Source organism: Anomalospiza imberbis, chromosome 22, assembly GCF_031753505.1.
Source record: "Anomalospiza imberbis isolate Cuckoo-Finch-1a 21T00152 chromosome 22, ASM3175350v1, whole genome shotgun sequence".
NCBI lineage: Eukaryota > Metazoa > Chordata > Aves > Passeriformes > Viduidae > Anomalospiza > Anomalospiza imberbis.
In genome coordinates, this window is record NC_089702.1 from 4543043 (window position 1) to 4569440 (window position 26398).

The following is a 26398-nucleotide window of genomic DNA, read 5'->3' on the forward strand; positions in this document are numbered from 1 at the left end:
GCCTTTGGAACATGCCATATTTATCCTTTGCTTGTCCCTGAGGCATCTCACTTCTCCCCTGCAGACCACCACCCTCATTGGCCTCTTGAAGACTGCCCGGCTGCTGCGCCTGGTGCGCGTGGCCCGGAAGCTGGACCGGTACTCGGAGTACGGAGCAGCCGTGCTCTTCCTGCTCATGTGCACCTTCGCCCTCATCGCCCACTGGCTGGCCTGCATCTGGTACGCCATCGGCAACGTGGAGCGGCCCTACATGGAGCACAAGATCGGCTGGCTGGACAACCTGGGTGACCAGATCGGCAAGCGCTACAATGACAGCGACCTCTCCTCTGGGCCATCCATCAAGGATAAATATGTCACTGCCCTGTACTTCACCTTCAGCAGCCTCACCAGCGTGGGCTTTGGCAATGTCTCGCCCAACACCAACTCCGAGAAGATCTTCTCCATCTGTGTCATGCTCATTGGCTGTGAGTGCCTGCGCACGTCCCACTGTTCCCATCCCTGCTTTGGAGGGTGGAGCATCTCCCCTTGCCTGTGCCTCTTCCACACAGACAAATGGTGACAGAAATACATGTTTTCAGGTCCTGGTAGATATGGGTTTTGGGAATCTACTGGTTCCAGGCCTTATGTAGCTGGACATGCATCTCGCCATGCCCCGCTGAGCCCTGCCCTCTCATTTCAGCTCTGATGTACGCCAGTATCTTCGGCAATGTCTCAGCCATCATCCAGCGCCTCTACTCAGGCACAGCACGCTACCACACGCAGATGCTGCGGGTCAAGGAGTTCATCCGCTTCCACCAGATCCCCAACCCCCTGCGCCAGCGCCTGGAGGAGTATTTCCAGCATGCCTGGTCCTACACCAATGGCATCGACATGAACGCGGTGAGTAAGGGCAGGTAGGCCCTGTGTCCTCACAGCACTTTGTCCTAAACAACACGGCATCTAGATCTGGGTCCACCCAAACATTTCCATCCTTTTGATCAGGACAGACGCAGGAAACTTGGGAGGCGGGAGACAGACTCTATCCGTACACCTCCTGCATTTCCACCTCCTACATCCCCCTTTCTCCTTCTCTCCTTTTTCTGCCCATTCCTTTACATCTCCCCAGAGGTTTTCCAGGATCATGAGCACATTTCTTGGCCAGAGAGCAGGTTTGGTGGGGAGCTCAGAGTCCCTCTTGGCACTGAGCAGTTTCAGGCTGGTGTCTGTTGGTGTCACAGGAGCGGAGCAGGTATCGATCCAACTCCTCTCCACACCACCGGTTGCTAAGCAAAGTGCATCCTGCTCTCACAGCAGGGAAAGGAGGGCATTTAAATAAACCTCGATCCATTTTAATTAGAGCCCAGAGAGGCAGCTGTTTGTTAGCAAAGGGGGGATCAATGGCGGAGCTGTGCTGGAGAGGCGCCGTGTCTCCGAGCCTGGCAGGAGGGCTTGTGCCAACAGCGCCGGGGCTCCGTGGGGATGAGGATGTGGCTCCCCGAGGTGTTCTGGGCTGGGGACTGGACTCACAGCCCTGGGATTCAGTGCACAGACGTGATGGCTCAGCCAGCAGCAAGGCAGAGGAATGAGAAAGGGTAAGGCAAGGAGAGACATGAGACCTCTTATTCCTGTCTCTTGGCCCTGGGCATGTTATCAGCCCACTCATTCCCAGATAATGCTCCTTCTTTTCCTTAAGATTTGATCCTGAGCAGCATCTGGACACAGATTTGTATGAATTCAGCATCTCCCTCTAAAGTTACCGCTGCCACATGAAACAACTGGGCAGCATTTGGGGGTTTGCTGCTGGGAGAGCTTTGGGTTAAACCTCTCAGGTGGAGGAGACACCCCGGGCTGGACATCAGTGGCAATAACAAGAAGCAGTGCCATGGCACCCTACCAAGCACAGGTGCTCTTGGCTTAGTACAAGCCCAGGTCACAAATCCCCAGTGAGAGCTGAGCTTGCATGCCATGCTGCCCCTCACACCAATTCCTGCTGGCTGCTGCAGAGACACAGCGTGATCTCATCAATCACCCCACAGCCTGATCAATTCATCCACCCCTGATTTCCCAGTAGGGAAACACTTCTGCCAGCATGGGAGATCAAGTTGAAGCCAGGAACAAGTCATGCTCACCAGCCCCAGCCGGGCTGTTCCAGATTTGGCCACCAGCGAGATGTGAGCAAAGAGGGACAGCAAGGAGGACCCCAGGGCCATATGCTGCTCTCCAAAAAAAAACCCAAACCCAGGTGGTTTTCACCTTGGCACTGTGAGTCATTGGTGGCAGCAGCTTTCTCCATATTGTGAGTTTTACCTTGATGTCACCTTCAGATTCAGCTTTTGTTCAACATGAGGTATTTGCACAGGTATATTTAGCTGTCAGTGCACACAACTGTCCTGTGCTGCTGTTTCTTGGCATTCAGGCAGGTGCTGTTTAATTAAGGTTTTTGTGCTCTTTGTGCCAGTTTCTGCTCTCATTCATCCAAGATTAGTGGGTGCAAAGATGAAAAAGGGGATATGCCACCAGTGGGTATAAATAGATTGAACTGGTTACTTTTATTTATTGCTTGGGAGTGCTGTTGTCCCCAGCCACAAGCAGTAAAAGCCAGCAGCAGGCAGCAGGCAGGGATCCAACATGGGAAGATCAAAAGATCATCGAAATTACGACATCACAGAATGGTTTAAGGTTGAAAGGGACCTCAAAGCTCAAACTGTTCCACTCCATGCTATGAGCAAGAACATCTTCCACTAGACCAGGTTGCTCCAAGCCCCAGCCAGTCTGGCCTTGAACACTTCCAGGGATGGGAAAATGTCCCCACCTTTGGCTTTCCGGGCACACGGTCTCCCTGCTTGGCCCTATTGTTTCATGCTGAGAGTCATACAACCTCTCAGTTCTGTCACAGCATTCCCTCCCAGGGACAGTGGCGTGATGGCATCTCTCCCTGGCTCTCCACAGGTGCTGAAGGGCTTCCCCGACTGCCTGCAGGCCGACATCTGCCTGCACCTGAACCGCACGCTGCTGCAGAACTGCAAAGCGTTCCGGGGAGCCAGCAAAGGCTGCCTGCGCGCCCTGGCCATGAAGTTCAAGACGACTCACGCACCGCCCGGAGACACCCTGGTGCACTACGGAGATGTCCTCACCACACTCTACTTCATCTCCCGGGGTTCCATTGAGATCCTCCGGGAAGACATTGTGGTGGCCATCTTAGGTGAAAAAGTGCTTCCTTTTGCGAGGGGTGATGGGCGAGGGGCAGAGGGTGATGAGCAGTGAGCAGTGGACAAAGGGTGGCAGGTGAGGGTAGAGAACTTGCCCACGTACTGGGGAAGGGAAGGTTGCTCCTCAGCATCTGATGGGTCCCCGTGGCAGTGGACAGGGAAAGGAGGATCCCTGGGAGATGGCAGGGAGAAGCCACAAAGGAGTGAGGAGAGCAGAGCATGGCTCAGCAGTCTCCAGCCATCAGCGATGACCCACTGCCCTGGCTTGGTGTCACCAGCACTGGTGGCTTTCACAGTGTAATCCCCAACACACGCAATCAGGGTTGGGGTTGCTGGGCATCCCCTTGTTCACAAGCCCCAAAGTAAGGGGTTCTGGACCAGAACAGCTGGAGCAGTAGTGGGTGCCCACATCTCCATAATGAGCTGTCTCTTGATACAGGGAAGAATGACATCTTTGGGGAGCCCATCAGCCTCTACGCCCGCCCAGGAAAGTCCAACGCCGACGTGAGGGCCCTGACCTACTGTGACTTGCACAAGATCCAGCGCGAGGACCTGCTGGAGGTCTTGGACATGTACCCGGCCTTCTCTGACAACTTCTGGAGCAACCTAGAGATCACCTTCAATCTACGAGATGTGAGTGCCAGGGCTGCCCCAGGGAGCAAATGTGGTCAGTGCTTAAATTTGGCAAGCAGGAGGGCTGATGCAAGGATGTCAGGAGGTGCAACAAGCCACGTTTCCCAGGACATTCTCCAGGGAGTTATGATTCCCCCACAGCAGGACATGTCTACTTTTATAGTGTGTGACTGAGCTTTGTCCTTTCCTGACTTTTTTTTTTTTTTCAGAGACCTGAAATATAGACAAGAGTCAAATTCCCTCCATGTCCTATCCCACTCTGGGATGTCCTGCCACTTCTCAGGGTGCTCCTTCCCTCCCCATGGCCCTCACACACTTAACTCAGTCTCAGAGCAGCAAGGACAGCTTCAGGAATCCCTTGAGCTCTGAAACCAGTCCAGAAGGCACTGGGTGGGACAGGGCAGTGGAGAAGAGACAGAGATCGCTTCACCTTCAGAGGACATGGAAAGGGCTGTAGCCCCCATGGCACGCATGGATGGGACATGAGCCCCTTTCCCTGATGACCAGCCCCTCTCGTTCCTCAGGCAGACAGCGTTCCCCGCTCACCCCTCAGCGAGGAGTATGACTGCACCTACCGCCGGGCTCGCCACCGCAAGCACTCCCCGTGCCAGCCCAACAAGCCTGGTGAGTCCCACTGCACGGGCAGAGCCCCGCCTGCAGGGCGGGAGAGTGGGATCACTATTAATTACTACCCGGGCAGGTGCCCCAAAGCAGAGGTTGATGGTGTCTCTGTCCCTGCAAACCATCTTGCAGGCACCCAAGCTGCCTTCCCTCCCTCCCCTTGGGGTGCCCCAGCCCTACAGACATCCTGAGGGAATGGGGGGCTGTTTTTTTCATGTGTGGTACTCTCCAAACTGACCTGTTGTGCTGTCCCACAGACCCAAACACGGGCATCTCTGATGCAGAGCAGTATCACACCTACTCCGAGCTCACCAACCCGCAGGACCCGCTGAGTAAGGACCAGTGGGACGACCTGGGCAGCAGCACCTCTCCCTGCTCCCAGGCCAGTGACGATGAGGCCAAGACTGGCAGCCCTGTGAAAGCTGAGCCCTTCCCCACAGCCAAAAAGGATGACTTTGCTCTGCCCTCGCTCAGCCTCATCACCACCAGCTCCGGCAACACGGAGGTCGGCAAGCAGGCAGCGGAGAGCAGCCAGTCCTACACAGGTACCCCAGGGCTGCAGGCAGAGCTGGCAGGAGGGTGCTGAGAGACGCTTGGGTATGGTGGCCTTGTCTTGGAGCTGGGCCAAGCTGCTCATGTGCTTTTGAAGGGAGCCACACTCCAAGGCCAAGGGTCTTCGCTGCCTTTTGTCCCCAGCTGGATCTGCTCTGTCCCTCCTGTGCCACTCATGTGTGTCAGGGTGGTGGCTGTCCATGTGTGTGGGTGATGGCTCTCCATATGTGTTGGTATAGCTCTCCATGCACGTCAGTGGTGGCTCCACGTGTACGTTGGTGATGGCTCTCGATGTATGTCAGGTGACAGAATCTGAAGCACCTCCACACCAGTGGGGCTGGAGGATGCAAGACAAGTGCTGAGATGTCTCCTCTCCTTCCAGCCACTCCCCTGGATATCCCCAACATGTTCAGCTTCTGGGAGGATCGGCAGCCGACCCACCCTGCGGAGCCTCTGCAGCACATCTCGCTGGTGCACAGCTCGCAGGACGTGCCCCTGCACAGTGACTGCAGGCCGGGGCACATCGAGTCCAGGCTGGAGCTCCTGCAGGCCCAGCTCAGCAGGTAGGCAGGGTTGGAGAGGACCTGGAGGACTCTGGGCCATCCCCTTCTGCTTTCTAGAGGTGGCTGCAGTGGGCTCTGCGTGCAGCAACGCCACATCCTGACCCCTGGGACACTGCATTCCTGGGGAGGGGGTGGGAGTGCTTTGCAAAGGCAGAGGCTTCTCAAAGGGCAAGTCCTGACCCTGACTGCAGCCCAGACCCTCATCTGCTGCTGTGCCACCACCCTTGGCATCTGTCACCACTCCCAGGATCTCCCACAGTGCCACCTGAGATCTGTCACTTTGCCGTGGCTTCCAAACTCAATGCAACTGCAGATATTAAACCATCCACAGGCAAAACTGGAGCCCTTTGCAGGTCCCCTCTTCCTGCTGCAAACACCTACAAGCACCCTCTTGCTCGAGCAAATGAGCCTCATGGCCATCATTGGCCTCTAAATAAAAACAAATACATGATTTTTCAAGCTGACAGAGAGTAGGCTTAGATGGAATACTAGGGAAAAATCCTTTCCTGTGAGAGGGGTGAGACCTGCCACAGGGTGCCCAGAGCAGCTGTGGCTGCCCCATCCCTGAAGTCTTCCAGTGCAGGTTGGAAGGGGCTTGGAGCAACCTGCTCTAATGGAAGGTGTCCCTGCCCATGGCTGGGGATGGAACTGGATGAACTTTAAGATCCCTTGCAACCCCAAGTGTTCTGTGATTTTTGAAGAAGGAAAAGCCCACACTGGAGGTGCAGGTTTAAGGTCTCCAGGCAGCATGCACATGAGGGGCTGACACTGTGGGTTCTGCTGCCCTTGTTGAGCTCATTTCACCACACACTTGTGTTTAGGTTTCTCTCCAGTGCACCATCCTACTGCACTGGGGGACAGATCTGCCCACTCTGTCAGTGATGCTGTGACTGTGTCCTGCAAGTGGGGCTGTGCCCACTCCTGCCAGCGCTGTTCACTTCAGTCAAGGACAAGGCAGAAAGAAGAGACTTCTACTTTTCCGTTTTCTTCTGTTCCTGAGTTAAAAGTGGTTGGCACTAACCTGCCTTGCTCCATCTGTCAGTACAGGCAGCTGGCCTGGAGAATTGATCCAGATTAAAACTAACCATTGCAATTTTTTCCCCCCTCCAGGGTAATTTTAGCTTTTTTCAAATCCCCACTCCAGATCCCAGTTTGGCTCCACATAAAATTGGGCAGAGGATGATTGAGTGTGGCAGGAGAGAGATGGCAGGATTGATCTCTCTCTGGCAGTGATGGTTTGAAGCTCTCTAAAAACCTCAACAAGCAGCAGGCAAAGCATCACTGCCCTGGGGTAGCGGGATCGGCAGCTCCTCCCAGTGCCTTCCCTGCCCAGCTGCAGGATGCAAAAGGGTTCTCTGCGCTGACGCCGGGCTGCTCTGTCCCCAGGCTGGAGTCCAGGATGTCGTCAGACATTCATATAATCCTCCAGCTCCTGCAGCGCCAGCTGTCCCAAGTGCCACCCGCGTACAGCCCCATCTCGCCGACCTCCCACAGCCTGGCCATGTACGGCATCGTCCCGCGGAGCCTGGAGCCGCTTGCCCCCTGTGCGCCTCTGGAGGACCAGGAGCTGCCGACCCAGGAGCAGGTAAGGTCACCCCCGCTGGCTCAGCACCCGCCGAGGTCCTTCTGCCCCAGTGCCGAGTTCTCTCCAGGCAAGGCACAGCCAAGCACTCATGGGTCCCGGCAAAGCCATGGGGTCTTGACTTGGGAGCAGATCTGCCCAGTGCATCACTGGTTTTGGGGCACAGCTGCCATCCCCAACGCTGCCAGGTTGCCCCATCAGAAGTGGTTTCCTCTGCTCTGAGGCTTACTCAAGTGAAAAATAACATTTTGGGGCTTGGAGCCTGATGAGGCTCCAAGGCTGATGAGGAGAGAGTGTGGCTACTTCGTTTTGCTTTTACCATCACCCATGCGATTCCTCATTTCCCACCAGAGCCCGAGCTACACGGAGGTAGAAAAGTTCCACTTGAAATCCAGGGACTCCTTGTCAAGCGGGATGCAGCTGTCTGTGTCGTCCGACAAAACCCTGACCGTCTACTCCGAGCAGGAGCACCCCTCCCCACCTCTCCCGAACCCAGAGCCTCCCCACCAAAGGGCACCAAATACCCAGGGACTCTTGCGGGGCTCTCGTTTCCCTTCCCTCCCTGAGCACTTGGAGGCATCTTCCGAGCACCAGGACATTCAGAGACACCTCTCCGACCCCGTGCTTCCTGGAAGTTAGAGACGTGGGGGCTGCGGGGCGAGTCAAGAGGAACCTCAACTGCAAACCCGGTCAGTTGATGTTGGTTTTGACTGCAAGGGTAAGACATTGGACAATGCCATTGGCTCAGGGGTACAATTTGTAGCTATCTTCTGCCACCATGACAGGAAGTATAGACTGGCTGGCTTCCAAGGTCAACGTTTTCCAGCGGTTCCCAATAGAGTAGATTTCATTTGCACATTAGAGTGAACCTAGAACAGTTCTTACAGCCACCATCGAGCTGGTTAGGCCACGTGGTTCCCACCACCTCCTTCTTGCCAAGGCTTCTTCTCGAGAAGGGCACAAGCCAAGCGAGCCACAGCAACCACAGGAGAGCCAATCCCGGGCTCTGGGCTGCGAGGCCGCTGTGCTGGAATCCTCGGGAGCAGGGAGCACTGTGTTGGTACAAGGCTCGGCCCAGCAGAGCCCGCAGGTATTACAGAAGGGTGGGTCACCAGAGGAGGAGTGTGAGATCTCCACGGTGTGGTCCAGGGGAAACTGCAGGTGGCAAGCCCAGGACAAGGACAGAGGACAGAAGTTTGTCCTACTTGATTGCCACTGAGAAGTGAAGGGCCAACAGCCCCTGCCACCTCAGCCTGCTTCAGCACAAGTCCCAGAGCACTGACTTCTCCAGCAAGGCCGATCACACCTTGCAAACCCCAACACGCATCCCACAGCTCACCAGGTAAATCCAACTCGCCACTGGCCTGGGCATAAAGCACAAAATTCAAAAGCACAATCCCAGAAAGCTGAAAAGCCCCAGACACCCCGTGTCCAGTCCTCCCTCCCAGCCTCCCTCTTTTGATAAAGGTTCAATAGGTGCTTCCTCCTGCCCATGCCTTCTCCCTCCCGGCAGACTCCGCAGCATTCCCGTAGGAGAAGCCCACGTAGCGCTGCCGCCTCGCCGCTCGGGTAGATGCTGTGATAGTCCTAGGCCGCCAGCTCAAGTAATGTTATCGAGCTCCCTCTGAGAGTAGTCAAACTGTGAGCATCTCTTTCTCTGGAGTTTTAGTGTACACTTTGCTAATAAAGATGTTTTTGGCACCTAACGTGAATTGCAGCTGTGTTCGTTGGGAGCATCCATGAGTTCATCCCGGGCATCTTCACCCCAAAAAGGCCGCGGTCAAAGTGTGGTTACTTCATGCAAGGAGCGTGGGGCTGACAGAGCCCGTGTGCAGGCAGGTCAAGGGTGGAGCCTGCGAGCAATCCCATCCCAAAAGGACGCACTTGAGGCTCTGCAGTAGTTTGCAAAAGGCTTTTCTACAAGCCCAGGCAGCTGCGTATGAGAAATGATCTCGCAACCACCACTCGGGCAGAGCCCAGAGCAGGAGTCCTTGCAGCGGGTAGGACTTCAAGGAGCACAGCGCTGCCCAAAGCGGCCCTGCACGCCGCTGAGCGGACACGGAGCTCCGCGGGGCTGGAGCCGGGACCACCGGCTGGCATCACCGACAACCCGCAGCGGATCCAGCCAGCCCCGCTCCGCCTCGAGCGGGATGCCGGGCACAGCGAGCAGCTCCCTAGGCAGCCGGCTGCACCCCTTCTCCCAGTAAGACGCCGAGTACTCGCCAGGGCTGCTTCACAAAATAAGCACCATAATTAACTTCTTGCTAATTGGAGATAAGCCCGGGCCCGTCCGCCGCTCGGCCGAGGCGGGACTCGAACCGGCGGCTCGCTCGAGAGCCTGAAGTGGCCCCACCCGCCTCGGGCTGGCGTGACTGACATCACTTCCAGCCAATCGACCACCGCGAAGGGCCCGCGATCCCGCCTCCAGCCACTGCGACCCCGGCTGGCCAATAAGATGTCGACAACGAGCGCGCCCGCCCCCCTGGGCGGGGCCAAGCGCAGCCGTAGGTTACCCCAGCCAGAGGGCGAGCGTCCGTTTGGAGTGAAGGGCAAGCCGACCAATAGAAAACCGAGGCGGGCTGAGCGCCCGGGCAGATTACCCAATAGGCAGCCGGCGCTCTAAATGACAGTCAAGGCATCCAACCGGCGCGCAGTGGGCGGGGCTCCCCGCGTGGCTTCCGTTCCCGTTGTGTGAGAGGCCGAGTCCCACACGGCCTCAGCGCCGCTGCCGCCGCCGGGCCTGGGCCGGGACCGGGGGCCGAGCCGGGGCCTCCCCGTTCCCCGCCGCCGCCCCGGGGGCCGAGCCGCGCCTCCTCCGCCGCCCCGAGAGCCGAGCCGAGCCTTCCCCGCTCCCCGACACGCAGGGGGCCGTGCCGCGCCTCCTCCGCTCCCCGTCCCGGGGGCCGCGCTGAGCCTCCCCCCGGCCCGCCCCGCTTCCCCGCTCGCTCCAGCCGGGTCCCCCCGCAGGCTCCCTGGGCCAGGCCCGCGGCCCCCCCCGGCCCAGCCATGTCGCTGCACGGGAAGCGGAAGGAGATCTACAAATATGAGGCGCCCTGGACCGTGTACGCCATGAACTGGAGCGTCCGGCCCGACAAGCGGTTCCGCCTGGCGCTGGGGAGCTTCGTAGAGGAGTACAACAACAAGGTGGGCAGCGGTGGGCACAGGGACTGGGGCAGAACAGGGCTTGGCCCGCCTCACCCCGCGCTTGGGGTGAGCGGGGGGCGCCCGAAGCTGCACAGGGCCGGCAGGTGTCCCCCGAAGTGCGGGCGCTGGACCGGCTTCGGGCTGGTCTCCTTCCAGCCCGGGGGTGAGGGACCGGGAAGAGCCCTGGGTGCTGCTGGTTTTGGGATAACGCTGCTGCAGGGCTTCTTCGTGACCTCTGATCTTCGGGATTAGCGATTGTGTTGACTTCGGTCACATAAGCACCGCGTGCTGTGAGTTCTCTGAGGTGTAAAGAGCTGGAAACTAAAGGTATGAGACGAGTCTGGATGCTGCTGCTAAAGAAATAAAACAAGGTTCCCTGGCTTGGGCATATCTGGCTTTTTAAGCAATACAAAGAAAAGTTTGTAGCCAGGACTGAAGTTTGTACATATATATGTATATAGATAGAAAGAAGTTCCACCTCAATCTAATGAAGAACTTCTTTCCATGGAGGGTGGCAGAGCAGTGGAACCGGTTGGTCAAGCAGCTTGTGGAGTCTCCCTTTCTGGTGATATTCCAAACCCACCTGGATGTGTACCTGTGTCGCCTGATCCAGGTTACTCTGCCTAGGAAGGGGGATTGGACTGGATGATCTCGAGAGTTCCTTTCCAATCCCTGTGATTCTGTGACGTACAGGGTGTCTGAGACTGTGTTGGAAATGTGCTGTTCTCATGTACTTTCTTGCTGTGGAAGACTTGTGTGTGATAATTTTTTTCATAAGTATATAAACCACTCTCAGTATTGATTCCTCAGTACTTTTCCCTGAGAACAAGGGTGTAATGAGGCATGAGATTGTATCTTCAGTGTTTCCCTGCAAAGTGTAAGTGGAGAATGTCACACTGGTGACAAAGACTGTGTTCATCTCTCAGAACACATGTGCAGTCACTTCTGGGCAACTTTTAAGCTGCTGGTCTGGTATAATGAATTACTTAGAAGTAGAGGAGAGATGAGAAGATGAAGTTATAGAGCATCCTGAAATTTCTGTGAAACTGAAGGTTTGCCCATAGAGCTTGGTTTATAGCATGTAGCCTGGTAGCCTGGTCAAGGTGTGTAATGGAGATTGTGGAAAATACTGTCAGAAAGCTGATGTTGGGGCTAGGGCTCTGTGCAAGGCTGTGGTGGCAGTTTAGGAGACAGTAGAGGTTGTGCTGTACACAGCTCGCTCCCGGCACTGGAGCAGACACACAGGCTCTGACCAGGTGCTTCCCAGATTTCCACCTCCTCCCAAGCAGTGCCTCAGAGACAGAGGGTTCAGGGCAGCTCTTCTGCCAGAAGGTCATTTGTTCTGTAAGATCCTGCACTGCAAAGAAAAATTGATTGAATGCTGGAGATTAATTGGTGCAGGGACATCTTTCTGACTGTACATGGCTCTAAAAGAATTGTGAAATGTCATTTTAGGTAGTTACTAATTAGATTAAAGTTAAGGGGGTTTTCAAGCTACTGTGGACTTACTTCACTGTTCCTCCAACCATATAAGAAAAATAAGTTGTTTCCAAATTCTGCATCGTTTAGTTCTGTCTGATTCTTTAGTGTCAAGTTGGAGGTGGGGTTTTTTTAGAAGTTAAGGAATGCTGATTAAAGGTGTTTCTTTACTCACATGCACTGTTGCAATTATGCTTTACGTTGATAAGTGCTTGGATTATAATATGCTAAAATTAGATGTGGATTTTCCTATCTTGAAGTGTTGGAGCAACAAATAAATATTTAGCATTCCTAGCTACTGTCATGGCAAAATCACAAAACTAGTTGAGACTGAACGCGCTGATCCTTGTTTTCTCACTGGAAAGACTTACAGGGAGATGTAGAATGGTTCAAATTGTATCCAGACTGACAGTTACTTTCCCATAGGCATTACCTCAGTCTTTCTCAGAAAGAAAGAGGGAAAGAACAAAAGAAATAACGAAAGAAAGAAAGAAAGAAAAAAAGAAAGAAAAAGGAAGGAAGGAAGCCCAGTCTTATCTGGGCTGGACCTCAGGCACTCCTTTGTGCAGCAGCATTCTTGCCTCATTTGCAGAAGGGAGAGAGACAGGGCTCTGATATAATTGGCATCCTAGAAATAATTCCATGTTCCATCCCCTCGTGTTCAGCCTGCACGAGAGGATGAGTAGAGGGGTTCTGTAATGACTGTGTGTGACCAAGTCCCAAGAGAAGAGTCACAGCTCTGAATTTGCAGAGCTTCTCAGGCATTCCTCCTGCTCCCAGCAGAGCAGTGCCTGCCTCCCCCTCGCACTTACTGCCAGCTGCTCCAGCTCTGAGGGCTGGGCAGGCACCTGAGCTGCAGCAGCTCTGGTGATGATAGCACAATTTCTGTTCTCTAACCCGGCCTGCACCTAAACATGTCAAAGATCAGAGATGCTGGATTGCTGAATTGCTTCATCTTAAGGTCTGAGGAGGGGTTAAATGTGATTATGCAGTGCAGGAATATTTACATTAACACCAGTGAAAGGGGATCCTTTGCTGTTTGAGATTTGCTTCTGGTGGTGAGGGTGTTGATTGTTTTGTGTAGGATTAATACAATCATACTGAGTGGCAAAAAAACATAAGCAAAGGAGAAATGATTAGAGGTCATTTGTCTTGTGAGCCTTACCTTGCCATAAATTTTTCTATCACCAAGGACAATTTGCCTCCTTTGTAAAATCTGCTTAGTGCTTCTGATCCCTAAAGGAGTTAGAAAGCTATTTGTCAGTCACTTCAGAAGTCTGGGAGATTTTTGACTGATTTATACTAGGATGTGAAGGATAGTAAGGAGTAGTTGTAATAAAGAGAGGGCAAGACAGGCTGTATTTCAGTTTTTGGAAGCATACTTGGCTGCATCTTTTAGTGTTTGTTATGAGATGGAAAGGGTGGAGCTTCTCATTGTGGAGGGGGGACAAGGCTTTGCATTTAAGAGAATCTCTAAATGAGCTCATAAAACTGCAAATTAATTAGATTTTAAGATCAACTGAAGTATTTGATGATTTTCTGTTATGGGGGAAAAATATGATAAATTTCCCATCTAGCTGAAATGTGTAGTTTATTAGACAAATTACTTATCCCAGGATAAGCATAAATTTAGGTTTTTTTCAGATAAACATCTCAGAGAAAAGTCCATTAAGCTACTATTCCCAGGAGGAAGCTGCTGTGTGGAAAGTACTAGGAAGTTCCTACTGTGAGCAGCTTACAAACTAATTGCAGTGAGTCGTCCCAGTAATGTTTGTGTTTGAGCAGCATTTTACACAGTGGGACTTTCATCCTGTTTGGGTCCTGTAGTCACTGCAGGTTAAACGAGTCCTCCCAGCACCTTTTGTTCTCTGCACACTTTCTGACATGTCAATATTTTTCTAATAACATCATGTCTGGGACTTCAAGCATTACTTCAGGTGTTGTCATGACCAGGCTGTGTGGAGATAGTTTCTTGTTTGCTCTGTTTTGCATCATTCTCACAATGGGGCAAGTTTAGCCCCTCCCCCTGACGCATCATTGTGCAAAAATTCTAATTTGGAATTCAGTTACCTAGAATCTTTCAGCAGATCTGCTTTTTTGGTCTGTTCACACAAAACATTTGAATAATTATGTAACTATTTTAGCTCCCCATTTTTTTTTTTAAGTTTGATTTCTGTTTTACTTTCTTCCTCTTTGATGCGATTAATTTATGAGTTTTTCATGCACTTGTGACAGAACATTTTGGATCATGTAGTGCTGAAAAAGCTTGCCAGCTACCTGACATGATCCATCACAGTCTGCAAGGTTATGGCCAAGAATTCCATAATATGCACTTTAATTGTGCAAACTACAGCTTGTTTTGCTCTCTGAAGATGACATTGTCAGCATCAGCTCAGTTAAGGATGAATTAGAATAATGTTTGTGCAGTTTAAGTCTGTGATTTAAACTGGGCTTTGCGATGTGGAAAAGAGAAGGGTGGTCTTTAATCCTTTAGGATTGGATTTCAGTTCATTTGGGATCATCTCTTCAAATCAAAGCACTGTGTGATTATGGATATTCTCTTCACTTATATGCCCCAGCAACGCTTTAACGATTTCTCATTTCATTGACATGATGATCCTTTTATGTTGTCCTTGAGGTGACAGAAAATGTCCTGAAACACACTCAGTCTCAATGCTGTCATTAGAAATTAGTATTTTGATAAAATGCTTTCTTTTAAATATGGTTTCTCACAGGTGCAGCTTGTTGGCTTGGATGAAGAGAGCTCAGAATTCATTTGCAGGAACACCTTTGATCACCCCTACCCCACCACAAAGCTGATGTGGATCCCAGACACCAAGGGAGTCTACCCAGACCTGTTGGCCACCAGTGGTGACTACCTGCGAGTGTGGAGAGTGAGTAAATCCTCCCTAGGAAAAGATGAGCCATGAACTGAATTGTGTTATATATTGATCTCTTTTTCGCTCAAGACAAGATTTCCTTGACTGCAATAATGTGACTAGGAAGACTATAAGAGAAGCAGAATTATCATGGCAATTGCTGTTTTAATCAGCTTATTGAAAATGGAACTGGTGGCTGTGTTTTCCAGAGCTTTAGGATGTAAAGCTGAGAGGAAAGAAACCTAGGATTAACTCCTAATGTTTTGTGCCAGGGAAACAAGTCAGGTGATGTTGCTTTTTAAGTCAGATGTTTCATTTTCTCTAAAGGTGGGTGAAACTGAGACCCGGCTGGAGTGTTTGCTGAACAACAACAAGAACTCGGATTTCTGTGCTCCACTGACATCATTTGACTGGAATGAAGTGGATCCTTACCTGTTAGGTAGGACTGACAAAATGTTGTGGTTTTGGCACACTTTCTAATAGAATCTGATGAAGTCTGGGCTGTAACTGCTGTTGTGTCACTGCATGTCCACTGGTAGATCTGATAATTAACCACAGGCGGCTGCATCGTAGAAACTGCTGTTGTTTTACATTAAAAAATGAAAACAGTCATCTCATGGGGACTTTCTTTTTCGTTGAAAGGTGCCCTGTTCAGTGCAGAATGGGTCACTCAGGTTGGGCTAGGGACATTGGGGATAGGGACTCTTGGCCTTCAAGGCTGCTGAGCTGTTGTTGCAGTTCTGAGTAAGGATCCCCATCAGCTCTGTGACTTATTTCAGAGTGTTCTGGAGTGTATTTAAAACTGTGCACTGAGCTGTGTATTTTGTGAAGCCGTTTCAGCAGCAGGAGGAGAGCCAGGAGTCCTTAATTCAGTTGGAGGAGGGGGCTGAACACTTAAAGTTTAATTATAGCCTACGGGACAAATTGTGAATCCAGGATGACTGCTGCAGAGGTTTGTTTCCCAGAAGAGAACAGCCATTTATGTCAGGGGGATTAGCCCCGAGATTAACAGTCATAATATGTCCTAGTAATTATTTACTACATTATTTATTTTTTGTGTGTTACATGTCTCATCTCTTAAGAGCTTTACTGCTAACCCCACCTTCAGCCCACATCAACAATCAATTAATAATAACACGCCATCAAAACACTGATTGAATTTGGGGTTTGGCATACACAAGAGATGTACAGGATGGGAAAGTTGATCTCAGAGTTGCATCAGGCTTCAGAATAGATTGAAGCAGACATGAGCTATTTACACTTTATTCCTGTGTGGAAGGCTATTTCTGCAGCTAAAAGGTTTGGGTCGTTTAAATGCACGGAAGGCTGCTGGCTGTTTGACATTCTTGATTTGAGTTCTGTGCTGTTCTCATGGCTATTTTGATCTGTAGATGTTGGGGGATGTTACATTAACCCAGGAAGTGATTAAATCATTTGTGACAATATTAATTGTGCTAATAGAAGTGGTTTTGTTTCAGGTACCTCTAGTATTGACACAACCTGCACTATTTGGGGTCTGGAGACAGGACAGGTTCTGGGAAGAGTAAATTTGGTGTCTGGCCACGTGAAGACCCAGCTTATTGCACATGACAAAGAGGTGATGGGGGGTTTTGATTGTTTACGTTGTATCTTTTAAAAGCAGTAGAAAAGGAACAGAAGTTTTCCTTTTTTTTTTTTTTTTCTTGAACAATTTAATGATTCAAAAAGATAATTTATGTAAGTTTGTATACAGTTTTTCTAAAATTATATACAGTTTTGAGTACCTAAATACTGCTGGCTATCGAAACAATTCTTTTTACTCATCACAGACTCTTGACTTAAGAACATGCTTGTTTTAACAGATTGTGCTCCAGAATATTGTAGAAAAATGAGGTAAAGCATCAAATTAGACTTTAAATCAATTTCATATCAAAGGCAGTAAACAGCTTGCAAAATTCTTTCATTTTAACATTTTACTTTTCAACAACTAATGTAAAAAACCCCCGAGTCTGAGAAATGGATACGTTTTCATTTCAGTGAGCGATACTATAATTCCATAAGCATGTATTTGCTCCTTTTGGCGGGTGGCTAAGGAGGCGCAGGCAGCACGAAGCACTGGGAGGCCGTGTCGTGTGCACAGCCCCCCAGCCGTGCCGTGCCGTGCCAGCCGTGCCGTGCTGTGTGGCAGGTGTACGACATCGCCTTCAGCCGCGCGGGCGGCGGCAGGGACATGTTTGCCTCGGTGGGCGCCGACGGCTCGGTGAGGATGTTCGACCTGCGGCACCTGGAGCACAGCACCATCATCTACGAGGACCCCCAGCACCACCCGCTGCTGCGGCTCTGCTGGAACAAGCAGGACCCCAACTATCTCGCCACGATGGCCATGGACGGCATGGAGGTGAGGCAGCAGCGCCTCTCCCCTAGGTGCTGATGTGATTTTCTGGGGCAGGTGGCTTGATACTCATTTATACCCCGGTATTTATGATAAGGGGGCAGTGTCAGTACCCAAAGTATGATTAAGGACCAGTTCTTAGTGTACTGAGGAGTTAAAGAAGTGACTTTGGCATTATAGATTTGAGCTTTATGGCTTGTATATATTTCAGCTGATTTTTAAGAGGAGTCTGTGAGCAGTTGGGCAATAATTTTCACATAATGTCTTACCTGCAGGTGTTTGAGTCACTTTGTTCTTTCCCAGTCCAGTTTTAGTTTGTTACCAAGGCTGCTTCAGGGAAGTACAAGACCCCTATGAAGTCTGATTTCTTTTGAGACACATGGCACACCGACCAACTGGAAGCTGTTCTTTGGAGCACGGCTTACTTACCTACCACATCCTTTAGGAAAGAGCCATGTTTATAGCCTTACCTCAAAACAGTTTGTATTTTGAATAAATTAATTTTTTAAAATGCAGTTTATTAATGTAGCTGTTTTGTTTTTTTTTTTCCTGAAGGTTGTGATTCTAGATGTCAGAGTTCCCTGCACCCCTGTTGCCAGGTTAAACAACCACAGAGCGTGTGTAAATGGAATTGCCTGGGCACCTCACTCTTCCTGCCACATCTGTACAGCAGGTAAGTGTGACCTACAGGGGAACCTCGGAGTCTTCCACTGCATTTGCAAAATCCTCTTCATCCTAAAGTACATGCAATTCTCTGCCTCTTGCTAAAGAATACTTGGAATTTAGAAGCTCTTTATTAGGAAACTTTCCTGAAATGTTACAGAAATAGACACCTACTAGAGTTTATTGTGTGGAAGTGGTGAGCCCAGTACCCAAACTGTACATTGGCTCTGGCTAAGCTCCTGTTATTTTAATGCTCCTTAGCTTTTTTGTAATGCAGTTCTTAAATGTTTTCTGCTGTTCTGCATTCCACTGGTCATTCACTTATCAGCTCTGTCTTGGATAATGTATAATGATCCAAGGAGCGTAATTGTGTTGTTGCATCTGGCTTGAATATGGATCAGGACTAGAACATGTCTTACCTGGCCTCTTAGGCTACAGCCTGTAGTAGGCACACATGGAGTTACTGTTACACTCTGACTGTACTTGCCTTTGTTGTCTGTGTGCAGCCGATGATCACCAGGCTCTCATCTGGGACATCCAGCAAATGCCTCGTGCCATTGAGGACCCCATCCTGGCCTACACAGCCGAGGGAGAGATCAACAATGTACAGTGGGCATCCACCCAGCCAGACTGGATAGCCATCTGCTACAACAACTGCCTGGAGATCCTCAGAGTCTAACTTTGCAGCTTCATGCACAGTGAGGCAGGGCTGTGTCGTTCCCCCTCCCCTCTAAAGTAAGAACATCACCAGTCAAGTGGCCAGTATCTGTTGTTGCTTTGCATCTACTGTTACAAGAAACTGTTACAAGAATCGATGGCAGGGGTCTCCTGTCTCTCAAGACTCTAAAATGCAGAGACGTGCTGAGCCTCTTGGAACTTCTGGGTTCTGGTTTTCTTGTGAAATTCTTTTTCCCTCAGTAAAAGTTCTGTATATTTGTTTGTTGACTGTATTAATAAGCTTGCAGGCTTTTAAGTTGCTGCATATGTCCATGTGTTTGTCAGCCAGCTGAGGCAGCACATCCACCAGTTTAAGAGATGCAGGTGCAAAACAAGGTGGGGGGAAAAAGACAATGTAGTTAACGGCCACCTTGGCAGGAATCTTTTATCATTCCTGTTGTTGCTGCCTCTAAACTGTTTAAACGTTTGTATGTTTTTTATATATTGGGCTAACTTTCTATTGAGTAAGGTTTTTCTCCCTAATTCTTACTTTTGATATGTGATCCACTTCCTTATGTCCAAAGCAGGACCTGTTCATGGATACAAACCACAGTAACACTGCAGGCTCCCTGGCAGTAAAGGCCTGCCAGAATTAACTGTTGCCTTGGCTCCCTGTATCTGGTGACCTGGGCAGAATTTTCTGGTGCTGTGAAGTGCAAGTACTTGTTGCACTATTTCTTTACACTTTTCTGATGTTCAAGGCAGTTGTTACTATGGTAGGTCTTATTTTTAAATTTGAACTGAGTTTGTGTGTATCCTGCAGTCGTGTTAGCAAACAGAGCAGTGATAGTTGAGAAAGAAGATCCATGCATGACATGAGCTCCCAGGAGGTAAACAATTCCTGAAAAAATGTATTGGTAATGGGCTTGGGATTGACACTTCCAGTCAAATTATCTCCCCTTGGAAGACTTACCTTATCTAAATCAAAATAAAATGGTTTCACACTTTGTAGCTTGCTTGATTGGCAAATAATATGAGCAAGATTTTGTGGTTAGGCTGTACTTCGGAGGTAGTGTTTGGCCTGTGTTCCTGGGAGGTCTTGAAGGGAGTGCAAAGCAATCTTTTTTTGAAGTGTATTTGCTTTATACTGCCAGGTCTTGTTGAATGAACAAGACAAGTCAGAAAAGCTGCTCTGCTATCCAAAAGAAAGCTGTTTTTTTGAAAGAAATTACTCCCTAATGTGATGCACAGAGGTGGATCTGGAAGGAAAGAAGCTGTGCCATTGAGGCCAAGGTTTGGCATTTGTTATCCTCCTGACTTTGGCGGATGTGCCAGAGGGCTTCTGTTTGGAATAGTGGATCACTCTGCAATAATACTGTTCAATGAAAGCTGGGTGGATTAGGCAAGATAAAAATCCTTGTTGGAGTCTTACCCTGACTCAGGTCCTGTGTTGAAGGCTCTGCAGTGCTCTCTGATGAAGACATGATAGCCAGAGCTGGTCTGGAAGGGTGTGCAGCCCAGTTCCTATGTAAATGTCAGAAACCATCAAAATTCTTTCCACCTAATGATTATTCACCTGCAACTGGAGGCAGATTATAAATAGTAGGACACTGGCAAACTTGCATCCTGTCAGTTTATGCAGGAAAGGCAAGTTGGGAGAGCAATTGCTGTGGAACACTGAAGCTGACACAGAACACTGTCAAATACAGAACAGAATCTGCAAAGTTTTGTCACTCTGGACATAGTGAAATACTCTTCTTTAGGCTGCTTCTCATCCTGGAGCTTAGAAAAGCATTGCCTCAGGAATTTGATAGGAATTCATTAGGGGCAGCTGTATTCCATCACTCCTTTTGATAGCAGAGAACCAAGAGACTAACACTCTTCAAGCTGATGTTTTGTCAGTGTGTTCAGTTGTGGGATTTCTGACAAAGCTTGATTTGACTTGAAGGTCAATTTTTCTTATTAGCAGCAGTACTGAGAGCAGTGTGTTCCACAGACAGGCTGTAGCTAGATGTCAGAGCAGTGTTAGCCAAAAAATCACTTTTTACAATAGCACTTGATCTGAAACTGGAAAAAACTTACATAGAATGAAGCAAAAATTGGGGTTTTCTTAGCAGGGGCGGCTAATGGCATTCACAGCTTTAGGAGTCATCTGAAATACATTCACAGGCTTGTCATGCTCTGTTTAATTACAAATGGCAGGCAAAACGTGCTGTTACTAAGAGGGAACTACCTGCAATGTTAGTACTTTCCATGTCCCCTTTTTGCTTCAAAGTTCATTCCTGTACAGATGGCATGAGTCAAAGATGAATGCTAAGATAATTAGAAGAGAGCTTGTATAAAGGAACTCATGGTCTGAACAGCCAGGTAGATTCTGCATCTGTTGATGATGTAAAACTTGTTATTGAGGTGAAAAACTGCAGTTAACAAGTTGAATGTTGAATTAGCATGTAGTGTGCCAGCTCCGTAAACTGTCTAAATGAGGAGGGCTATGGTAGCTTGCATTTATGGGAATTGTACTTGTGTGTAAAAAAGGCAAGGATTTGAGTGCTTTGACAATCTATTTAGAAAGAAAACACAGTGGTTTCAAATAATATGAAAGGAGACTGCTAAAACAGGTTGTTTCTTATGGAACCTTGAAATGTATTTAACAGGGGAGGCATTGCCTCTCATAAGTCAGAATTAATGATCCTTTCAAAACTTAGTGGTAATTACTCTACTGAATGTTCTGGATAATAGTGAAAAGCTCTATTTTTGCCTCGTGGTGCAATGAGAAGCTGCCTCAGTCTCAAGTGTAGATCATAGCCTGCCAGAGACCAGGTGAGGGGAGGAGTCTGATGGACGGAATTCACAGATGTTCTCGTGCTTGTTGTCCGTGGAAATAAGGAGCTGAGAGGGTCCGTTTTGTTGTCTTGCAGATGGCACTTTAACAAGTATCTTTTTGGTAAGATTAGGAGGAGAATCATCTTTTCCTCAGCCCTTGTAGGGTAGGAATTTGTCTGTGTTGTGTAGAAAATGTTAAATAACAACCATCACCAAAATTCTAAACTGGGGGCATAGTGGACCCTCACTTGTTTTTACTGAAAGCCAAAAACATGAGCACTTGACAAGGCTGTAAATGTTAAACTGAAGCTTCATGTTCTGAAACTGACACTGTCCTGTAAGGCCAACCCAAGGGGCGTACTGCTGCGTGTCCCCCGGAGAGTCCTTTTTGTCTAGGAACTTAGTGGTGTTTGGGAATCCTCTTCTTTACCATCGGAGCATGATGATGACACTGCCGCGTTGGTTGTGTCGGGATGCGCCTGGAGTCTTTGGATAACTTGAATTTTGTGAGAGAGAAACTGCAGCTGCTGCCTGTAAATTCACGCAGCCTGAAGCATTGAACTGACCGGCTGGTTAGTGGTGTTTTAACTCTTTCCAGACACACTGGAAAGAGTGGACAGCAGCACAGCCAAGCTCTGGGCTCAGCAGACTGCACAGTTTCAGTCCCATCAAAGTACTAAAGGGCTGAGTTTTCCCACTGCTTGTAGCAAAGGGTTTCTACCACCTCAAATGCATGCTGTTATGCTGTCAGGTTACACAAATTCTCTCTAACACGTGTTTCCTGCTTTCTGCTCTCAGACCAGTATTTCAGAGCAAGCCTGTACCTACTGTTCTGGGGACATGGAAAGCAATGAGCAAGTCACTGTCAACTCTGTCCCAGTTCCTCTTGATCTTTGCAGAGAATCCAGGGAATTAATTGTATGTGGCACTTAAAGAGCACTTTCTGATGCAGCTGTACTTCCCCTGCTTACCCAAGAAGTCAGAAATGTTTCATTCTTGAGGGTATTGAGGAGAGTTTAGGGTGCCCCTGACTTGGTTTGTTTTCTGGAAGAGATCTCCAGAACTTCCCATCAGCACCTTTCACCAGCAGTAAAAAGAACAGTAATTAGAAATGCAGCTAAATACCAGTCACTGAAGGCTCATCTGTTGATTCATGACAGACACCAGATGCAAAGGGACTTGTGAGAGTTGCTGCTGCCTGTTTCACGTGACAAGTGTGTCTGCCAAGGACCTCAGTGGCCTTTTGTACAGCCTCTGATACTTAGCATCATGCAAGAATTTCCATAGTCGTAAAAATAATTAAAATTATCTCAGTGGCTTCCATCAAGCTTGTTTCTTTATAGGAAATCTAACAAAATTAAGGGGGAAAAAAAAAAGCTATTTCCTGAAAAAATATTGTGGCCATTTGCAGCCTGTGCTCCAGCTCCCATTCCTTGTGAGTTTGCTTTCCATGTGCAACACATGCAACTCCAGCCCCCTCTTAGTGCTGAGGGTGGGCCTGTGGAATCTTAGCAAGGCAGAAAGGCAAGAACCAGAGCAGGACAGAGTCCCAGTGCAGCTGGAAAAAGGTACATTGCTTTTTTTGACAACTTGGGAAATAGGAATTATGAAATCTACTATTTAAAAATAACCTTTTTTTTAACCCTTGGGTTGCTAGCAGTGTAAAATGTAATTTAAACCCATTGCGCCGAAGCATTTTTGTTACCAGTAGCCGGGTAGGAGATACTAATTTTAGGTGTGTTTTCCCTTCTGCTCTCCCCATTCACAGTCCCGTTGTGGTAACTTCCTGAAGGTGTAATCTTTGTAGCATGATTGTACAAACATCCATATGAGATTCCTGACTTCTTGTTCTCACTAGAGTATGTTAAAGCAATAGTAATTTTACTTCTGTCCTTTTCTCCACCTGCAACTTTGCTACTATTCTGTCCTAGAGGAGTCCCAGTATCCTGCTATTCAACAGACATGTATTGTTGACATGGATAACTGCAGTGTCCCTATATTCCTTTATTTTTATGCAGAAAATATAAAGGGTTTGTTACAATGGATTTTAACACCTGAGTCATGGAACCATATTGTTGAAACTGTAAATTTTAAGGCAATTTTCTGAACTCGCTTGAAAGTGGAATGTTGCATCCTTTTATGCTATTTCCTGCTTCCTATGTAGTTTTATTCAGATTTTTTAACCTTCTTTCTAAGTTTCGGCCTCCTGTGTATTAGGTACAGTATTTTCTGCCTTTCATACTTTGTAATAAAAACGGAACATTTGTAGATTGACTGCAGTTCCCTGTGTGATGAGTGAAAACCTGGGGGGAGCAGGGAACTACAAATGAACTTCATTTCTTCTGTGCGGAGTTAGGTGCTCTAAGAATGCTTTGCCTTGCCTCTGCAGAGCTGGTGAAGTATATTGATCCCTCGTCCTACAAATACCCAAACAAACTTGATAATTCCACCTACTCTTAAGTTGGAAGTTTCCCCAAATACATTATTAGGAACCCAGTCACGACAGAACTCCAACAGAATGGTTAATGCAGCTGTACATTAAATACTTGCTTTCTTAAAAGTCTGCTGCAGGGCCTGTGTATTCCAGTTTTGTTTCTGCTCATGTTTTCCAACATTTTGCTTGTTCCCTGCACAAAAAAAAAATGGGAATTATCTGCTGTGGGGTTTTGTTTTTAAGACGAGGGGAAGAGGGTTTTTTTTTTTTTTTTTTTTTTTTTTTTTTTTTTTTTTTTTTAGAATTCAAATAATTAGTCACTGAAGGATTTTGAATATAGGCAAAGTGAAAACAAAGCAGTTGGGCACTTCTGGAGCTTTAAGTCTCTCCTGGGCAGGGTGACCTCTCTTAAAGGGTATTTTTTCCACACACTCAGTCACTACTGTCGTGTCTGGAATTGGGGCCAAGAGGAGAATAGTGCGGCAGAGCTTGGAAATTTGTACCTTAGGCCTTGGCAAGCAGGACTGATGACTTCCTTAAGCACTTAGATTAAATCTAGTTCAACTAAATGGTTGGATTTCTTTCTAATTCTTTGTGTACTGGCTTTGAAATAAAAGCTTACTAAGCTTCATGAGCACAGTGGCGAGAGTGTCTGCAAAGATACTGCAGTGGTTTTTAAGCTATATATGGACTTTGTTAGTAACTCCTGCTCAGAAAAATACTTTTTTTTCTAATAATTGTTTATCTTTTACCCTAGAAATGTATTTGCATCCTCACAGATTATTTTTGTCCGTGGATCTGTGCTTTGGAATACTCCAGAGAAACTTTCTCAGCTGCCACTGTGGTGGAAGGAGGCAGCTTGTGCAAATTGGAGCGGTGCAAAAAGCGGTGGACTGGTGGATAATGGGTGAAGCAGGCTGCCTGTCAGTGTGGCAAAACAAGTGCCATAAAATGATGAAGAGGAGCGTAGGTAGAAAAAAAGACACATACTATGGAACAGCCAACATCTGGCACAGCTGTCTTGCTCTGTGACCATGGGAAAGCTCCTGCTCTGATACCAGCTGTAAGGGAAAAGCACATTTTTAATCAGCAATCAGTAAAGGGCTCGAAAATATTTGAAAGAAACCCTCTGTGGTAACACAATGCACAGCAATAGCTGTAGAGAAAAAATGGTCTCTCAGATTATTCTGGGGCCTGTGACTGGGAGAAGCATTTCATTTTGAGCTTTTTCATTCGTGCTGTTTTAGAAACAGTCCAGACTGTCAGCTCGGAGGAAGTAATGATCTAAAAGCATGTAATATTTTTAACGTTCTTCCTCCCCTTCCTTCTCTAATTTTGCCATTCCAAAGGCAGAACAGCTTCTGGTTTTTAACCAGCTTCAGAGCCCCCTCTGCTGGAATGCTGCTGGCAGCCAGGCCCAGCCCGGGGCAGCAGGACAGCTCCAGGTGCACACCTGCTCCTCCCGGCGGAGAAAGGCTGTTGCAGGCGTGTTTCACAGGAGTTTCACATGATTCATGTCTCTGCTGGGGGAGAGGTACATTTGGGCCCATAAAAATCCTGCCATGCTGTCCTAGAGCTGGGTAATGATGATAGCATTCCATTCTCTTTCCTTTCAAAGCTGAGAACACAACAAGAAATTTTTAGGAGACAGAACTGCCTGGGATCAGTGAGATTACTCTTACATCTGCTGACGACAGTGCAGGACCCTTTCTTGCATCCTTTGAAGATTGGATACCTCATCCCTGGCAGTGTCCCAGGCCAGGCTGGACAGGGCTTGGAGCAACCTGGGACAGTGAAAGGTGTCCCTGCCATGGCAGGGGGTGGCATGGATGGCCTTTAAGGTCCTTCCAACCCAAACCATTGAAGGATTCTCCGGTTCTGTTTACAGGGTTTCTCCTCCTTGCTCCCTTCTGTGGCTGTGGAGTCCAAGATGTGGAATAAGGAAGTTTTGGCATGGGATAAGGCTCAGCCTGGAGCCTGCTCAGCTCCCCAGGAAGGATGTGTGTACCTAAACAAGAAGGGAAGCAGGAAGGAAAGAAGAAATAGTACATCTGATAGCAAGGAAAAGGGGCTCTTTGAGTCAGGTATGCCTCAGAAAATGGAAATACTACCAAAATAGAAAATAAGATGATGGCATAGTGAATAAGACACTAGGAGAAGATGCCAGGAGTCAAATCCCAAAGGTCTACTCCAGACTTCCTGTGTAACTTCTAACAAGTCACTGTCTCTCTGTGCAATGCCTGTAAGTCCCTAAAATAGGGATTGCACTTCCTTTTCTTAGTTGATGCTGCGTGATAGCATTAAACAATTAGGCCTTATAAAGTTCCTTTAAAACAAATGGGCTGACTGGGAACCTAGGAGCTCCTGGAGAGTCTCTGTGAATATCTTTACTGATGATTTTACATTAAATGGCATCAGACAATCTGAATAAATTCAAGAATGAAGTATGTTCTGCAGGTGCTGTTCACAGGAGTGAAGCTTCTCTGCTGGAAAGCTGCAGCTTTGGAAGGATGTGGACAATCGGGGTGGAGAACCACGGAATATCAGCTGGTGTAAAACAACCAACCTGATCCTCATCAGGAACTGCAATGGCAGGACAAGGAGAACTGGGTTCAGACTGACAGAGAGAAGGATTCAATGGGATATTTCCTCCCTGGGAGGGTGGGCAGGCCCTGGCACAGGTGTCCAGAGTAGCTGTGCTGCCCCTGGATCCCTGGCAGTGCCCAAGGCCAGGCTGGACACTGGGGCTGGGAGCACCTGGGACAGTGGAAGGTGTCCCTGCCATGGCAGGGGTGGCACTGGGGGGGTC

General features: G+C 48.7%; 2 protein-coding genes across 5 annotated transcripts in view; both read left to right on the forward strand.

The window, feature by feature from the left end:
• The window catches only part of KCNH6 (potassium voltage-gated channel subfamily H member 6), a 32566-nt gene extending 23721 nt beyond the window's left edge, over nt 1-8845 (forward strand). For both annotated transcript variants that reach the window (XM_068211836.1, XM_068211837.1), the window contains 9 exons: nt 65-464; nt 680-879; nt 2929-3181; nt 3628-3821; nt 4346-4445; nt 4700-4987; nt 5377-5557; nt 6944-7142; nt 7491-8845. In XM_068211836.1, coding sequence (XP_068067937.1) covers nt 65-464; nt 680-879; nt 2929-3181; nt 3628-3821; nt 4346-4445; nt 4700-4987; nt 5377-5557; nt 6944-7142; nt 7491-7778 — 2103 coding nt within the window. In that variant the 3' untranslated portion in view covers nt 7779-8845. The remainder of the gene's footprint in view (nt 1-64; nt 465-679; nt 880-2928; nt 3182-3627; nt 3822-4345; nt 4446-4699; nt 4988-5376; nt 5558-6943; nt 7143-7490) is intronic.
• Nucleotides 8846-10089: 1244 nt separating this feature from the next.
• Nucleotides 10090-26038, forward strand: DCAF7 (DDB1 and CUL4 associated factor 7). Of its 3 annotated transcripts, none has more exons than XR_011005755.1 (8): nt 10090-10283; nt 14498-14656; nt 14969-15080; nt 16120-16238; nt 16809-17018; nt 17568-17685; nt 18182-18410; nt 25478-26038. XR_011005755.1 is itself a non-coding variant. In XM_068211973.1 (7 exons), exons 1-7 carry the CDS (start codon nt 10146-10148, stop codon nt 18352-18354), a joined length of 1029 nt encoding a protein of 342 aa, XP_068068074.1. In that variant the 5' UTR covers nt 10091-10145; the 3' UTR covers nt 18355-23429. The 3 variants fall into 3 exon arrangements, 1 of the variants encoding a protein (XP_068068074.1); XR_011005756.1 differs by lacking the exon at nt 25478-26038 and adding an exon at nt 24369-24531; XM_068211973.1 differs by lacking the exon at nt 25478-26038 and having other exon boundaries at nt 10091-10283; nt 18182-23429.
• Nucleotides 26039-26398: the final 360 nt, after the last annotated feature.